Source organism: Penicillium robsamsonii, assembly GCF_028829455.1.
Source record: "Penicillium robsamsonii strain IBT 29466 chromosome Unknown utg000001l_segment0_segment0, whole genome shotgun sequence".
Classification (NCBI taxonomy): domain Eukaryota; kingdom Fungi; phylum Ascomycota; class Eurotiomycetes; order Eurotiales; family Aspergillaceae; genus Penicillium; species Penicillium robsamsonii.
This window is the reverse complement of record NW_026643219.1, coordinates 3,619,821-3,637,370: the sequence shown is the minus strand read 5'-3', so window position 1 is coordinate 3,637,370 and position 17,550 is coordinate 3,619,821. Positions and strand designations below refer to the sequence as shown.

The 17,550-nt window shown below is 49.7% G+C and overlaps 5 protein-coding genes across 5 annotated transcripts; 4 read left to right on the top strand and 1 right to left on the bottom strand.

Moving 5' to 3' along the window:
* Positions 1 to 28: 28 nt before the first annotated feature.
* On the top strand, positions 29 to 7,345 carry N7447_001439 (Peptidase C19 ubiquitin carboxyl-terminal hydrolase 2; the record flags this gene model as incomplete). Its single annotated transcript, XM_057225715.1, has 6 exons — positions 29 to 2,010; positions 2,582 to 3,761; positions 3,797 to 4,502; positions 4,571 to 5,922; positions 5,975 to 6,623; positions 6,681 to 7,345. The coding sequence occupies 6 exons, from the start codon at positions 29 to 31 to the stop codon at positions 7,343 to 7,345; spliced, it is 6,534 nt and encodes a 2,177-aa protein (XP_057089731.1).
* Positions 7,346 to 8,466: 1,121 nt separating this feature from the next.
* On the top strand, positions 8,467 to 9,462 carry N7447_001438 (uncharacterized protein; the record flags this gene model as incomplete). The annotated part of the gene is made up of 1 exon (XM_057225714.1): positions 8,467 to 9,462. The coding sequence occupies one exon, from the start codon at positions 8,467 to 8,469 to the stop codon at positions 9,460 to 9,462; it is 996 nt and encodes a 331-aa protein (XP_057089730.1).
* A 665-nt stretch (positions 9,463 to 10,127) lies between these two features.
* N7447_001437 (PX and BAR domain-containing protein) lies at positions 10,128 to 12,295 on the top strand (the record flags this gene model as incomplete). Its single annotated transcript, XM_057225713.1, has 6 exons — positions 10,128 to 10,221; positions 10,285 to 10,553; positions 10,604 to 10,870; positions 10,926 to 11,975; positions 12,032 to 12,145; positions 12,200 to 12,295. The coding sequence occupies 6 exons, from the start codon at positions 10,128 to 10,130 to the stop codon at positions 12,293 to 12,295; spliced, it is 1,890 nt and encodes a 629-aa protein (XP_057089729.1).
* Positions 12,296 to 13,018: 723 nt separating this feature from the next.
* N7447_001436 (putative endo-arabinanase) lies at positions 13,019 to 14,510 on the top strand (the record flags this gene model as incomplete). The annotated part of the gene is made up of 4 exons (XM_057225712.1): positions 13,019 to 13,983; positions 14,034 to 14,212; positions 14,280 to 14,308; positions 14,448 to 14,510. The coding sequence occupies 4 exons, from the start codon at positions 13,019 to 13,021 to the stop codon at positions 14,508 to 14,510; spliced, it is 1,236 nt and encodes a 411-aa protein (XP_057089728.1).
* Positions 14,511 to 15,151: 641 nt separating this feature from the next.
* Positions 15,152 to 17,533, bottom strand: N7447_001435 (uncharacterized protein; the record flags this gene model as incomplete). Its single annotated transcript, XM_057225711.1, has 4 exons — positions 15,152 to 16,387; positions 16,449 to 16,792; positions 16,877 to 17,277; positions 17,328 to 17,533. 4 exons carry the CDS (start codon positions 17,531 to 17,533, stop codon positions 15,152 to 15,154), a joined length of 2,187 nt encoding a protein of 728 aa, XP_057089727.1.
* Between the last annotated feature and the right edge of the window lie 17 nt (positions 17,534 to 17,550).

Sequence of the window (17,550 nt, the reverse complement as noted above, 5' to 3'; positions counted from 1 at the left end):
ACAGCCCGCAGAAATTCAGCCATTCGCCATGGCATACTCTCCCGAGAGGCTCGCGCGAGCCCAGCAATTGTTTAACAGCAGAACAAGCGACTTCTACGCACTGCCACATCTTGCTGGCCCATATCACTTGCGAGAGCGTGCCACCAAGCGTACCTCTGTTGTTGCGTCGTGGCATGATAACGATGAAGATGAAGACTACCAACCTTCGACTAAGCGAACACCGAGCAAGCGCAAGCTATCGCTTTTCCATGAGGATGACCAATCCCCTCGGTCCGAGAACAAGGCCAGGAGCCTATCTCTGACTTCGATGCTCCGTTCTAGATTGAGCCCAGACATAGGAGAAGAAGATGATGCCCCCCCTTCGACACCCTCCCAACACAGTGAGCCCGACAGCTGGGACAGATACTGGGCCGTCAATCCCGAGACAGACACACCGAATTCACGATACAGCCTTCGACGCCGCAACAAAGAATCGCTGTCAGCGTCACCACAAAAGAAAGACAAAACCAAGGCTGAGGCATCGGCATCAAGATCGACTGGGGATGTCCTGCCTGCTGATAACGACCTTCCGGTGAGAGAGTGCGCTGCCTGTCAGGAGCTAGGCATGGAATGCTCGCTTGTGTCTGACCCTGATCCGTACTCCTATCCTTGCACGACATGCGAAGTGGATGATGTCTTTTGCGTTGTGAGCCCTCCACCCAAATGGAAACGATCATGCGAGCTTTGCAAAGGTCGGAAGAAAGAGCTTTGCTCATATCGCTTTGCTGATTACGATCATTCCCAACCTTGTCTCTCATGCCGAAATCATGGGTTCGAATGTGTTGCTGGACCAGCTAGACACCCACCCTTTGCACTCTTTTCCACGAGCGAACCAAGCGAGCCCAGCAGTTCCCCAAATTTTGATTCTCCTGCAGCCTCCGACTCACCCCGTGGCTCCCCACAGCTCGAAGACCCTGAGGTATCCGAGCCGAGTGAGCAAATCAGTTCCCCGAAGGTCGATTCTTCAGCAAGTTCCACCTCACCACATTCCAAGCCGCAAATTGACGTCGACGAGGTATCTGAACCGAGTGAGCAACTTAGTTCTCCAGTCGTCCATTCACCAAAGACCCAGACTCCAGAGACAAATCCCAGAAAGAGCAATTCTTGGGAGGTCTCATCTCCCTCATTTAGTAACGCAAAGCCCTCCCTTGCTGATGGACTGAAGCCACATGAGGTGATTGAAATCACTGATTCAGACGACATCCTGAAGAAGCCGAATTCACCAATTTATATTTCTGACTCACTTGACTCGCCACCTCGCACCAGGGTCTCAAATACCATTGCTTCACAGCCTGCGAACACCTATCGTATCTGGACCGAACTTGCTCATCCTGTGGTGTTTCTCGCAGATGACCCTTGCGACTGGTGCAACAACTTTGCATATGGCATCACTGGTCTCGGTCCTCGTAACCCAGAGGTTTGGACGGATGGCAAAGGCAAGATCGTTGAGCTCCAAGATGGTCATATTGCCGAAGGAAAAGAACAGAGCCGGATGTGTGTTTCCTGTACATGGAATCGATGCAAAATCATCCAATGCTCCCACGACACTCTCAACCTACTACTTGCGCCTTTTTCCCCGCAAGACGAAGTAAGAAAGGCTACTGCTTCAACACTTCTACATAGAGCAAGTGAAGCACTGACTGACCCTCAGACTGGGGAGGCTGGTACATTTTACCCAAGTCCCATTTATGAATGGTGCAGCCTGTGTCGTGAGCCCGCAGTCGGGTGTTGCCAGGCGGTTCAGCCACTTGATATCTACGCAGATGTGGTGGAATGTGATGAAGAAACCCGTGGGTGTGGACTGATGCTCTGTGAATACTGTCTCGAGCTCACCAAGCGATTCAAGGGTGGCCTCAATGCTGTCGTGGCATGGGGTCGCAATGACTCGTCTCATCCTGTACACTACCGAGCCGATATGGAGTTCATCCTCTCAGGGGCAGAACACAATACACTCTACAAGATGTACATGCAGTAAGATTGATTTACATATTGTCTTTCTTGTTTATTGTGTCTATCTCACCATAGCTGGCCTTGTTTATAAACAACAGCCAAGTTCAGTTGAGAAAATTCAAAATGACCTTAATAATTTCAAATGTGTTTCTGAATTTTTGAACCGCGTGCTACCTAGGTAACAGCCTGATATTTGTTTGCATCCTCTATTCTGTTTGATGAGTCGTGATAGTGAGGGCATTATGCCCTAATTGTTCACAATAGCTCAATAGTACCGCAATAGGATAGCAATAGAACCCTAATAAGAATAGAATCATCCTACAAACAAACAGGCATGTAATGGCGAACAGAATAACTATAGACAATCAATCCCATCTACGAGTCTCTCCCATTGTGTGAACTACTCTGAATAGTCCATCTTCAAGTCTAAGACCTTCACAGCTCTAACTTCTCGATCTTTGTTCTCTTCTTCCCATATATATTCTTTTCATATCTTCTCACTTTTATCTTCTTTTACTCAGGCTGTCTTTTTTCATTATTCACTAATTGTCTTAACTTCATCCACTGACGCTGATCATCTGTATGCGGATAGCCCTGGGTTTAGTTTCCGCTCCGGAAAAAAAAAAATTACTTCGGATTTTCTGCCAGTTGAATTCGCTTCACAACCAAATCCCCTTGTACTTCCACCAAAAGGAAGTAAGGGTGCTGCTTTGATCCCGTCTTCTATTTTCCCCTGGTTGCCCCGAGCTGCGACACGAGGTGCGCAGCTCATCGCCACGACGTCTTCACCAAAGCGACGAAAAGTTTCCCCAGAGCCTCGCACCAGTCCAGGCCTTCGGGCTCGACGTCACGGCCGCTCCGAACCACCACACTCTCGCCACACATCTTCCTCGTCTTCCCGCGGCCAGAGTTCGTCGTCGTCCCCGCCTCGCTACGTGCCTGCGCATCTGCAGTTTCAGTCTGGAAGCCCGCCTGGCCGCTCGCTCACCCCCGCGACCGCGACCGCTGGACTCACCCTCTCCAGCGACCATTCCGACATGCCCTCCGATACTCAAGAGGGTACACCTCCAACCCATGGACGATCCCCTTCTCCCGGCGAGAAGCGCCCGGCATCCGAGATTACCGACTCCGACCCTGAAGGAGGCGTGAGCACTGGCTTCAATAACGCGCGCACATACATTATTCCCCGCACATGCGATGACACAGATAACGAATCTACATATCCCACCACTTCGAACAATGACAACACCGGGTCGGCATCCTCGGCCGACGAGCTGTCCAGACCAGCATCGCCCAAATCAGGCGATATTCCTACGATCGACGAGCAGGTGGCTGAGGTGAATGCGCTGATGAAGGCGCCGTTGAAAGATGGACAAAAGGGCTTTGTGGTTTCAATGGCTTGGCTGAAGAAGGTGCTTGCACGCACTACGGCGCATGCAGATCACACCGACGAAGAATCATTGGAGGGCGATGTTGGTCCCGTTAACAATTTGAACATCATGCTGGACACCGACCCGGCCACGCCCAGCTTCAAAGACGAAACTGGTGAAATATTTGTGCCCATGCGCCCTGGTTTGCATGACGCTCTGGATTTCGCCATAATTCCGCAACATGGCTGGGACCTGATCCAGAAGTGGTATGGCCTCGCCGACCAGTCACCTGTGATCATTCGCTATGCCCACAACACCAACCCCCCGGTGATACCGAAAATATCGAATATGAAACTTATCCTCCGATTTTCACCATTTTCAAATTGGCTAACCCCGCCGCGGGTACCACCCCGACCATCTTGCGACAAACCATCAAGCCATCTGTGAAGATCTTGGCCAGTCGCCAGACGAACTACCAGAAATGGTTGAAGGATGCCAAAGAGCAGAGTGGTATCGATATGTCGACCAAGGTCCGAGTTTGGAAAATTCTCCAGCTACCTCGTAGCACCACTGCATCAGCCTCGGCAACTCCTGCTGCATCCCGCAGTCAATCGCCTGCTCCTCCATTGGCTCTGATCTCGAACCCCAACGACAAGCTTCTTTTCGATTTGAATGCTTTCCTCGAACTTCCAGAGGGAAGCCACCGAGTGTTGCTTGATAATGTGAAGGATCAGACCCAAAATGCAAACTACAACGGTCGTATGACCTTGGATATGGCTGGTCTCGGCGTGGCGAATTGTGTTATTCTTGAGGAACAGGTTGGGAGCTCCAAAGGGGGAGAATGGGTGTCTGAAGCCTCTGCCAAAACTCTCAAGAGTTTGGGTATCCCTGTGGAGCAGCCGAAGAACGATGCTATTACCAAAGCATCTGCCGCTAAAGTTGCACTGAAGAGCACCCAACCGCCGCAGCCCAGTGGCAAATCTACTCCTTCCCAGGGACCCGATCCAATTAGGGGGCTCATCTCTCGAGGTCGGAAGGGTCGACAGCTTATCGTGGGATTGCAAAACCTTGGCAACACTTGTTACATGAACTCCGCGTTGCAATGTGTACGAAGCATTGAGGAGTTGTCTTATTACTTCCTTAGTGAGTATACAAACTTTGCTGTTGGATTCTGCCAACGAGGTCTTTCAGGTGCTAATCATAATCTGCAGGTGGAATGTACAAACCAGAGCTGAACCCTACCAACGTCCTTGGATGCGGCGGTGTTATTGCCAAGCAATGGGCCAATTTACTTCAGGACCTCTACAAATCGGACCCTCAGCCGAGATCTGTCAACCCTTATAGGTTTCGTGCTGCCGCTGGTCGGCAACGTGAAGATTTTGCTGGCTATGAGCAGCATGACAGTCAGGAATTTGTGATGTTTCTTCTTGATGCACTGTCGGAAGATCTAAGCCGCATCGTTGGCAGCAAGCCATCTACTGTCATCCCTGATTCCACCGATGAGATGATCCACAATCGCAAGGCTCTTGAGGATTTCGGAAAGAAGTGTTGGGACCTTTACGAGGCCCGCAACGCCTCCATTATCACCGATCTGTTTGCTGGAATGTACAAGTCAACACTGATTTGCCACAATTGTGAAAAGACCAGCATCATCATGGATCCTTTCACAATGGTCACTGTGCCCATTCCAACGGGCCCGACGCTCATCAATCGAACGATTATCTTTTACCCTCTTGATGGCCCACCCGTGTCTCTGAAAGTCCGACTTGATGAAAATGATACTATGAAAGTCTGGAAGGAGTTTGTCGCCCAAAAGATGGGAATTGATGTGGAACGAATCCTTGCAGCAGAGACATTGCACCATTCCTTCTGGCAAACGTTTTGTGACGATGACGATACTTTTGGCAGTCTACGCATTTCTCAAGAAGATACCATCGTGTTCTTTGATCTTGGTCCTCTTCCTGCATCCACCAATTCTTCCGACTCCCCCTCCAATGATGATGCAGTCATTGTACCCATCTTCCACCGTAAACTTGTTCCACGCAAGAACAAAGAGGCCACTCCTGAACTTTTCGGATTCCCATCTTTCATACGTCTTTCTAGTGAAGAAGCTTCAGATCTTGAGGCCATTTACCGCAAGCTCTTGGCCCAGGCTAATAACATGACTACACGCGACATTCTGGCTGCTGAGGAAAACAGCAATGACGACCATACAACGGATGACTCTGACACCGTTGTGACAAACGAGGATGATGCACGATCAGCAGATTCCCGAATCAGAACATCTTCTGTCGACGGCGAAGATAGCATCGTTGACATTTCCATGCAAACCGAGCAAGTGCTCAAGCCTGCAGAGGGCCCTGATGAGTCGGATTCTGACTCTGAATCTGTCAAGTCCCCCCAGCACCCTCTTGCTGGAAAGATTGCTGCCAGTTTGTTGTCACTTTTTGATGCAAAAGTCATGAGGACCAATGCCACTCTACCCGATGGACGCAATATTAACCCACTCAAAAAATTCCCCCTCCTTTCCTCTCGCATCCCATCTCCTCCCGTTTCTACTAAGGTTTGTTTGTTCCATCTTATCCGTTCAGATTCACCCCGCTAATCTTCGCCAGGAATCCGATACTTCATCTCAAAGCTCCGCAGATGAAAACATCGATGATGACGCCGATGCAGATGAATCAGATCTCACACCAAACTCAGCACCATCGCTCCTTCACCAAGGTGATGCTATCCTGCTTGACTGGAATCCCGATGCCGTGGATTCCCTTTTCGGCGGCAAGCCACGTGACCCCGAGGAGCTTCGTGGTCGCCCTACCTACCTAAGCATCAAGAATGTATTTGATCACTCCATGGTAGTAAGCCAGAAAAAGCCAAAGCAATCGAATATCTCTCTCGACCAATGTCTGGATGAGTTCAGCAAAGAGGAAATTCTTTCTCGGGCAGATAGCTGGTTCTGTCCCCAGTGCAAGACACACGTTTCCGCCACCAAGAAGTTTGAGCTGTGGAGAACCCCGGATATTATGGTCGTTCAACTCAAGCGGTTTAGCCAATTCCGCGGCAGGCACGGACACAAGATCAGCACTCTCATCGACTTCCCCTTCGAGGGACTAGATTTGAGCAGCCGAGTTGAAGGCCCCACGGATGGAAAGAGTACGGTGTACGATTTGATTGCTGTGGACAACCATATGGGTGGAATGGGTGGTGGCCACTACACTGCCTATATCAAGGACTTTGTGTCCGGCGCCTGGGTGTATTGCAACGGTTCGATCCCCCCGTCGATATGCTAATTGAAAGATATCTTACTGACATGAGTTTCAGATACCTCTGCTAAGACTGTCACCAATATGCAGTCCATCATCACGGCGGGTGCCTACCTCCTTTTCTACCGCCGTCGCTCTGACCGTGCATTGGGCAACCAGGAGCTGCGGGAGCTGGTTGAGGGCTACCGGAACGACTCGCAGAGTGTTTCTGACAGTTCCTCCAGCTCTCGCAGCCCTAGTGGTTCCCAATCACCTTCGGAGGACGCCGGTCGTGTCCTTGGCGGCGCATCCCGCAAGGGATCGTCTGCCTTGGCCGGAGCGGGGATGGCACCCCGAGTGAGCCGGGGGCAAGACTCTCTTGGCAATGACCTGTACTCTTCGGCCGAGGAAAGTACTTCAGGCTCGGAAGACGAGGGTAGCGAAGGTAAGAAATTCGGCCTCGAGCACGAAAACGAGGGATCGCAGGTCGACTCCTTCAGCAAGCTCACGGAACCCTCTTGGTCGTTCGACGCCGCTCACGACATCTCACAGATATCTAGTGGTAACGCTGCCACCGAAGATGGCGTCTTCGAGGATCGAAGTCCATGGGGTGATGGCATGGACATCGACCCTCCGTTTCAGTTTGGCCTCACTTCTGGGGGTGAGGGGGAGGATTCCTCCGATGATCTCCCAATCGTGGAGCTGCGTGTGGGGTCCGAGGACATGATGTCCTCGGGCCCATGAATGATACGAACAAAAGAAGAAAAAAAAGAAAAAATAAAAATAAACTGGGGGGGGGGGGAGGATGGGTGTTGTTTTTCTAGACGGAGGATGGGCGAGTGGGCCATACAAAACACAAAATTGATTTCTTGTTTTTCAATCACATTCTCAAAGCAAAGCAAAGCAAAGTGTAAGAGCATGGCCAAATTCAGGCCAATGTAAAAGGAAATGCGAGTGAAGCCGTAGAGAAAGTAAGAGCTTGTCTGTCTCACTTCATCGCTTAAACATCCATCACCTTCCTCAGCGAGGTCTCATACATCTACAACAAATCGGCCGACGATGACCTCGCCTCTTTCATAGCAAGTCACACCAAAATATCTATGGGTTTCGATTCTACCTAAGCTTAGTCTTCATCGGCAACGTCTGCTAGCAATGTCTGTTCATATAGTGTGACGTCATTCTATGTAGCTTGGTGGTCTTGTTCTCTGTTCTCCCATTCTTGTTTACTTATAGCGGTCTAGCTCACTACTAACTGTTTCAAGGTTGCTACGACTTGCTTCACAAGCAAAATTTCATATTTATAATTTATCCGATTCCTGTAATTCCAGCAGCATATGCTGCACCACACGCGTCTTGGGCATTGATCTCTTCTATAGCAATTATGCGCGGTAGATTGTTGGCAGTTTCCATGTTAGTTCAAACCTACGCTTGCAGTGCAATTCCATAGGTCGTACAAGAGGGTATGTGAAGCCAATGAAAGATTGACAACCAATAATATCCTTAGCATCAGTTATATTGAGTCTTATGACTTCAAATGTCCTATATCGAAATACGTGCTATGCAACGCATGTCATCTAACCTAGACCGAGAAACCCTCTTTAGTGACTCCGTTATTAGATGAATAGTATGAACAGATGATTTGTGTTGGGTTTCTATGAAGATTTACCACGTAGATATGTACATAGAGAGGAGAAGGTTATGGCCTTAGGGCCTTGGCCTTTTGTAAGGAAAGGGCTACAATCGCTCCTTCCATATTAGGGCTGAGTGCGTGCGACTTTATCCCCATTAAACAATTACATTCCCAATTGCCACGCTTCACTCAATTCAATCACCGATCCACCATACCTCCACGCACTAATAATAAGATGAAACGCACTGTACCTTCTCCGAAACGTCGGGGACTCTTCAAACATGAGCCACGCCAACTCAATCCTAATATAGCTGAATTGTATCCAGAGGTTCTCAACATCAGTCCTGCCACTGCCAAATCAGTGATCGCAAAGATCAACTCCGAGCACGCAGATAGACACTTGGATTTCCAAAACGCCGGTGACCAACTCGAGCTTCTGAGGCTTGAGATCTTGCGTCTCAAGATGATGGAGTCCATGGATCCCAAGTATCATCCACCTAATGAGGTATCACCCCGACACGCGACTCCCATCTCAACTCAAAGCTTGGGAGAACCTGGTCCCACCGTCCCAAACTCGATGCGAACCTCCATTCGACCCCGTACCGCAGTCCTGAGCGAAAGTGAGATCAGTGTTCTCGATCTCGGTCCCAGTCTTCACTCTCCCCATCTTTCAGCTCGAGTCTCTCGCCGCAACTCTCACTCTGCAAATGCTCATCACGGACTACGCCTCGCCCATACCACTGCTCCCAACTTTATGCTGGGGCCTGGTAGCGACACTTCAGATAAGCCAGCTGACCACCGCCTCCAGACAGATGACCTCGAGTCCGTCGCCCTCACTTCTGTCAGTGGCTCCATCAACAACGAATTCCCTTTCAACTTACGTCAACGCCGCCAGAACCTAGCTAACATCACACTTCCTGGCCCTCATGAGTTTCAAAGTTATCGCGTGAACCGTTCGTCTACCATCAGCGAAGCTACTCAGGGTCTGAGAGATCGATCCAGCTTTGACAATAGCCCTACTTTCTTTCCAGATGAGTCCAGTCGCCGGATTCACTCTCTATCTGTCCCACAATCTCCACAATCTCCGCCCCTGCCGCCCCTGCCATCTCTACGACGTGCTCAGAGCTCATTTAACGGAATGGAGCCGGCATTTTCAGCGATGCGCATTGCGGAGCGGGTGAAACGAAACGGACGCGACGCTGCAAGCTCTCAGGATGCCGATCGGAAGTGAGACACGGGGCGCGGAAACACCGAGATATGAGATATGAGGGTCATTTGATGGCAGGAGAAAACTTTGTGGACCTTGATTCTTGTCTAGGGCACCGTGGAGCAATATCTGAAGCTTTGGGATATGGGGAACCGGTTATGATTTCTAGGACCTTGCAAATGTTTGCATTCGAGGCTCTTGACTTCGAGCCATACATGCGACCTTGGCCATACATTGCCTGTGTAATAGCTGGTTACCATCAAATGAAGTCTCTTTCAAAATGTTTGTGTTGAGTAACTTTCTTGGTTTGTGGATATATTAAGCTTGACTGAGTCCCCATGAGAACAATATCTTAATGTAGTGGTTTAACGCTACATCGGTATACACATAAGCCGTTCTTGGATCATCGTTCTGCGACCGACGCAAAACTTGGGGTTCAAACTGGAACTATCGTAACCATTGTATTCTGGAACAAAAAACATATATCAACTCACTTTGAATTCCTCAGCTGTCCTTTTAAAGTATCTTGTCCGAATTCTGTTCACAGCACAAGCCTCTTCATGACGTAATCGTGAACACCGCCCTGCACCAGCCACACCACGACTTGCCCCCCCGCAGATCCCCAGGCACAGCTTCTCCAACTCAGGTTCCGGTGATAGTTGACCTTATCAAGTCTCCATACCTTCATAATGTGGAACGACGAAGATAACAATCCCTATGGGGCCTTTGGCCAACACCAGTCTGGCCTATCTGACTCCCTCCACTCAGCCGCACTCTCTCCTCGTAAGCTCTCCGCTTGGCTCCTAGCCTAACGCTTCTGCCTTTGCAGTATCTCACACCAGCTAGCTCTCTACGAACATGACTCAACCCCTCCATCTAGTCGCGACTCTACTAGCGAGCCCCCAAATTACATCACCCATCCCGAAGACCTCAGCGATCCCGAGGATGAGGCCGAGTATGGTGCCGCTAGTGAACAATACCCTCGGAAGAGCGTCTATGACAGCCGGATTGAGCAGCTCCTTTACGAAAACCCAGAGATGCCAATCTTGATCACGGATGCTGGGAAAAATCATGAGGGCGGCGGGGGCTTTATTGTTTACACAATTCGGACTGCGGTATGAGAATGGTGCTCGCTGGAGAACTGTACAATGCTGAGTGTTGATAGGATCTGGAGGTGCGCCGTCGATATTCCGAGTTTGCATCATTGCGACAAACCCTTGTCAATTTGCATCCCACCTTGGTCATTCCGCCGATTCCCGAGAAGCATAGCATGGCAGACTATGCAGCCAAACCTACCAGGGCCAAAGATGATGCGGCCATTATAGATCTCCGAAAGCGCATGCTTAGTGTGTTCCTCAACCGCTGCAGGCGTATGAAGGAGGTCCGCGAAGATGGGGTGTGGTGGAGATTCCTTGATCCCAACGTTAGCTGGGTGGGTTCGAGCTGGATGTTCCTTATCAAGGGTTAGTTTACTAACATTTGCGCAGAGTGAGGTTTTAAGCTCCCATCCTGCATCATCGGTCCCAAAGAATAACCTCAAAGCGCCACCTCTTGATCCCGCAAACCCCACACCAGCCCATGGCTGGCTCCCGATTCCGTCTGCATCCGCAAAACTCAAGCCCAGTGGTGGGATTACCACAGCTGGGGGAAACGCAGTATCGCCCACATCACCGAGTGAGCCAGAGGCGCCTTCGTTCCCAGGACCTGAGGTCCTCGGGCGGTTCCCTCCCGAGTCACGCAAGCTTAGCGAGCAAGAACTGGACCCTTACTTTATTAATTTTGAAGCGTCTACGCGGGAGCTAGAACTACTTTTGCAGGGCAACATTGAGAAAGTAAATCGACGAACTCTCTCGCATTTGTCTGGGCTCTCAGCCGATCTCATGGAGCTGGGAGCGCGCTACAACGGATTCTCTCTTTCAGAGCAGTCACCAACAGTTGCTGCTGCCATTGAGCGGATTGGCCAGGCTGCGGATACTTCTTATATTGAAACCGAAGAACTATCCTCGGCTTTGAGCGCGAGTTTTGCAGAACCTATGCGGGAGAGTGCTCAGTTTGCTAGTGTTGTTCGAGGAGTTCTACGATACAGAGTCCTCAAGCGGGTACAGCAAGAGATGACTCGCGATGAGTTGTCGAAGAAAAAAACCCTACTAGACTCCCTCGAGCGCAGTGAACTGGAAGCCAAGCGCATTGAGCAGTATCTCAACCGCACTAGCCCTCAATCTGGAGGGACCAAGCCTCGTTCTCTGTCAACCTCATCCGCCAGCGACGCGGGCAATAGCTCGGCCATGTCAGCCGACTCAGGCCTCAGATCTCACGACGATTCCACCAGCCCTCCATCTGGGTCGCAGACTGGAGGAATCAAGAGGTCTGACCCGTCAGTACAAGGCTCTCCCGCTCATCGGAAGTCATCCAGCGGGACCTTCGTAGCGAACAAAATCTTCGGTCGCATCAGCCATGCTATTCATGGGTTCGCAGATGTGGATCCCGAACGAACACGTCGGGACCAGATTGGAAAAACCAAAGAAAGCCTAATCCAGGTATGTGGACAGTGGAGTAGACTTCTCACATTCCTCAAACTAATCTCAATTTTTAGTTGGAGCACGCATTAGAAGTGTCCGAAAAGGACGTCAAGGATGCGAGCGCGGGCGTGCTGCATGATCTGAAGCGCTTCCAAAAGGACAAAGAAGCCGATCTGCGACGGTACATGGTATGCATGGCACCCCCACATGATTTAAGACTATGACTAATTATGAATTTCTAGGTCGCATATGCTCGTTGCCACTTAGACTGGGCACGGAAGAATCTGGAGACATGGACTGAAGCCAAAGATGAGGTGGACAAGATCGTGGCTCGATAGACGACCATACATCATCCTTATGCTCTGGAGCTTGGCGCTGGCGTTTGGGGAATATCTTTTACTGTTTTTTTTAACTTGCCGCTGAAAATGCAAATCTAGTATATTCAACTATCTGAGTCTTGGCCATTCTGTATAAAGGTAGTAGCCCTGGAGGGCTTTGTCTTACCTATGCCTAGGTACCTGCGACCCTACAGGGCTATATTGTTCGTAAAGGTCTCAAGAGGGCAAAAGGGCTAGCTCCTAGAAGTGTTTATAGTATATCCGTTTTCGTCTTGACGGGAGATGGACACATTCTAGATGCTGACCCATCACTTCCCGTGAGATAAGCAAAAAAGATCGACACTGCAACCGACCTCATCTCCTTTGCTTGTCAACTTCAATTTACTTGTACATATGACGTTAATTGTGCGACTTACTCGGTGGTTAATTGCATAACAGCCTGGTCCGACAGTGATTCGGCTTTTGTGCCACGAATCCTCTGCGAATCCTTCCGCTTCCATCGCGCCAAGGCGAACGATCCATCTGTATCTTCTAGAGAACTAACTTCTTCTCTGGGCATTCCAAAACCTTGCAGGTATGTCCAATTGTGGGCCTCTATTGAATGATCAGTGGACTGTCTCGCAATTCTTTCCCTCCCTGTCCTGCCTGCATCACGAACTCCACCCTACTAGGGTGGCAACGCCGTGTCTCGATTGAAAACGATGAGTGCCTGGATCCATCAAGATGATCGTCAGGGCCGGTCACTTATCACGGTCGATATCGCCGTCTGGCTATCACGATGAATTTCAACATTGGTCTTCTCGGTTTTTCTGGAAACAATTCCCTCGACGCTGGGTTAAGATGCTTCCTTTCCTTGCCTTAATATGCTTCTTATCCGTCGGTCTTGGCGTGAATATCAATCGAAGAAACCAGACCTTTGAACATGACCAGAAGTTGCAAGATCTGGGACATAACCAAGATATAAGTCCCTTTCCTTCTCCTCGTCAGACACAGCAACATACACATGATCCCACTATTCTGCGTGTGGGCGATGAATACTATCTTTATCATGTCGGTGAACACATCCTCATCCACACTGCGCCTCGTATGGCCGGTCCGTGGAAGCGTGTCGGCAGTGTTCTGGATGCCAAGAGTGTGATTCCAAAGGGTGATCGTTCCGCTCCCTGGGCCCCGACCGTTATCGCCGTCGACGGCACATACTATTGCTATTACAGTGTTAGCAAGGCCGGGTGCCGTACTAGTGCTGTTGGCGTGGCCACCTCTAACTCTCCCGGACCGGGCAACTGGTATGACCATGGTTCTGTCATTGAGACGGGCACAGGCAACGAATCGGAGATCTATCCTTACACTGCGTCAAATGCAATCGACCCTAGCACCTTGGTCACTCCCGATGGAGATGCTTATTTGACTTTTGGAAGCTACTGGAATGGAATTTTCCAAATTCCACTGAGCAAGGACCTCCTCTCTCCAGCTAGCACTGCCGAACCCGATGAGCGTCAACTGGCGTGGGAGCCTGAATCGCTTGCCCCGCCGAATCGCATGGCCAACAACATCTGTGGTGACCCGAGCGGCCCCCATCCCATTGAGGGTGCTTTTATCTCTTACAATGATGGATGGTACTATCTCTGGTTTAGCCATGGTTTCTGCTGCAATCTCAAGAAAGATAATCTGCCACCCGCTGGTCAAGAGTAAGTCTTGATAATCTAGTGACTTGTTGCTCTTTACTTACGTACTTCAGGTACTCCATCCGTGTTGGACGCTCTCACAGTCCCCGTGGGCCGTTCACAGACAAGACCGGTACGGATCTTGTCAAAGGCGGCGGCGAACTTGTCTATGGCTCGAACGGAGAGACCTATGCCCCAGGCGGGCAAGCTGTGATCCGTGATGGCGATACCGATGTGCTTTACTACCACTACTGTCCGTTTACCCCAAACCCCCAAACTCCCAAATCCCGTTTTCGAACTGCATACTGACCTCATCACAGTGAACACGTCCGTTGGAATTGCATTCCAGGTAAGCTCACACTAAGATATTGCTAGACTTGTGGGCCACGATTTTCGTGGTTCATGCACCCCTGTAGATCCTCCTTCGTTATCCCTTGCACCATACATATGAACGTCATCAGTATCTGATCTGACGCATGAAACCACAGGATGCTTTCCTTGGATTCAATCCCCTCAAATATGTTGATGGATGGCCCATCGCTCAGGGATGATCTCACTTTCGCACGTCATTCATTTCTCTGTCCTCGACTTTCGGCTCCACCGCTACAGACCCCCGGAATAATCCGCGACCATACTCCACGCGTCTGAATCTGCGTTCAACCCACCCCTTTTCTTTCGAGAATGGATCTCGAATTCTGCACATTTCTGCGTTCTTGTTTGCCAATATACTTGGCACAGTCCATCATCGTCTTTTCCACGTTGATAGACTTGTTTTCATACGCTTCTCGCGACCTCATTGCTTGTACACGTTACCCGTTCTGTTACAAGTTCCTCGTCTGCATTCTTTGGCGTACAGATCATGGATATAGAAATATTTGCTCTTGGTATAATTGATCATATGTGTATGTGAATAGTGATTCCCCTTGCCAATATATACACAATGTTTCTACGAGGCTCTCAGCCTAGGAAGTTCCCTACCTCGCTGATTATGTATTCCTTTCTAATACTGGCAAATCAGAACAACGAGAACAAATTGACATGCGCCGTTCCAATCTAAAAACCAAGTAGATGTGTAAAAACAAAAATCTTCATAATCCAGCCCATAATCATCAACCAACACGTCATGTTTCCATTTCATAAAATTCCTCTCAGTAGTTCCCCGCTGCCTTGGTATGTTACTATACAAGATCCCTTAAGACTTCCGACGCCTCTTCCATGGCCTCCAGCTCCGATTCAACAGCCCTCCTATACGTGAACGGAGTCTCTTCCGACCTCCAGGTTTCTGTTCTCTGCCGTCGTCCGAGGAGGGCGCTGAATCTTCTGCATACTCTAGCTGTGAGTGATGGGAACTCTCGGGGATCTCCGACATTTCTGGTTGTTGTCCACCCTGGTTGTCGAGTACGCCGGGTGCTCCATCCACTACCTCCAGTTGATCTTGTCCAAGATTCATAGAAATTTCTGGCGAGGCCGACTGAGGCTCATGGCGATCACCCAGCAGGTCCGATGTGTCTGTTTGCGCCTCTGGCTGGGCTTGTTCGGCGCTTTGACAAACATCTGATAACTCCGGCTGCTGTTCTCCCTGGCTGTGGAGAAGGTCTGATATCCCATCCCCTACCTCACGCTGATCTTGTTCGAGGTTCTTAGAGATTTCAGGCAAGGCTGAATGATGGTCATTCTGATCGCTCAGTTGGTCCAAGGTCCCTGTTTGCGCGTCCAATTGGGCGTTCTCGGCGCTTTGATACCCTTCCGGCTCCTGTGCCTGCTGCGGTTCAGGACTGACAAACTGCTCGGGTGTTCCTACTGGGGTCTCTGGCTGTATCTGTGGAGGCTTTTGGGATATGTCTGAAAGGGGCGGTGGCGCATCGCTGTTTGGAAGCTCTGGTTTGCCCTCTGTTGCATCAACTACCAGGGGAAGGTACTCGTCTAGCACCGGCAGCAACGCTGACTCTGATAACTCTGTTGCTGCAAAGAGTGGCAAGCGATCAGATGGTCGAAATCTTAGGAACCCTTCAATTATTGGCAGTAAGGGTGCCAGCATCAGATTGTTGGCTTTCTTGTCAAAAACTCCCTTCAGGGACAGTGCTGACGCTAATTTTGTGAGCGTTCTTTGCTGTGAAGTAGTTCCAGTGTGCTGGCCCTCGCTTGATTTGCCATCTTTGGCTAAGGACTCTTCCGCTGTTGGGCCCTCTTCAACTAGTGCTGAAGTGTCTGGCAGAGTGCCCTGGGTAGCTTCTATTTTCTTTGCTCCTTTGTCTGTGTCCCGAGCTTTCTTCGGTGCAGAATTTTGTTCAGAAATCAATCGAAGTTCCTCCAGTTTTGACTCCCACTCAACTGGTAAGTCTTCCACAAACCCGACAATGTTCCTTATATATTCATAGTCATCAGACGAGTCGGGGAATGGGGGCTCATACATCAGGAGCCGATAGATCTGCCGTGAATCGTTCAGTATATGTCACATCGACGAGCTCCGTCCATTGATGAACACTTACGAAACACCCTGTGTGCCACAGATCAAGACGATAGTCAAGCATATCCCCCATGATGCTCTCGGGACATCGCAGATGGACTGGTTGCTCGAGTTTATCTGGCTCCTCTCCTCGGACGAAACTCTTCCCAAAGCCAATCAGACGAATCTCATATTGATCTTCGTCGATATATCCATTCCACTGAGCACTTTGAACAAGCTCTCTTGGAAGCCCTTTACCCAGAGGTATCCTGTCACAGCGCTCCAGTGGAAACGTTCGTGGCGATCCCATAACCTCAAAGACTTCTTTTTCGGTGACATTCCGGAGGCTGTTGCGAAAGGTGAATGCAATGTTTGCTCCATTTATACCTAACGGACGGTAAGTATTATGCCAATGCAGCTCAACTCTTTATTAGAGTTAAGATCATCCACCTAGGAAACTAGAAAACTCACCTCCGTGGCACATGCCCAAGCCGTGCATGAATCTCAAAGCCATGAAAAGCCGTTTGGTAATTTCAAATATACGAGGACATTCAATTTCAGGACAATGCGTGGGGTTGTTGAACTTAGCATCATCGAGTCCGATATGGTGGGCGTAGTTGTTGAAGTCAATATAAGATTGTTGGATCGATTTGAAGGAAGGGCCAACAAGTTCAAGCACCAAACACTGATGTATCCCATTCGGACCCACGAGCACAAAGCTGTCAAGTAACTTAACAATACATCTTGTGAACAGCACACCTTCTGATTCGTCCCTCAAATATTGCAGATTTCGAATCTCCGTCTGCTCCTTAATGTGGGCGGCCAGTATCTTCAAAGCGACCCATTGATATCCGGGAACATGTCCATGGAAACTTTGGTATGTTAGTTACCGTGTGTAGTTCAAACCGAAGGATTATAATACCCAGTATCCTTTGCAAGCCACACTGTCGCAGAATCACCAAAGCCCAGCTTATGGTGCACTGTGTACCGACCATTCTGGAATTTATCCCCGAGACTGACTGGGTGAAGACCGCCAGGACAATACCTGTGGATCCCTTCCTGTGTCAAAAGAAGAAGATCATGTTTAAAATCGCTTTTATCAAAGTTGGGGTATGTGTCAGTCGCCATGGAATATATGGAGAGCA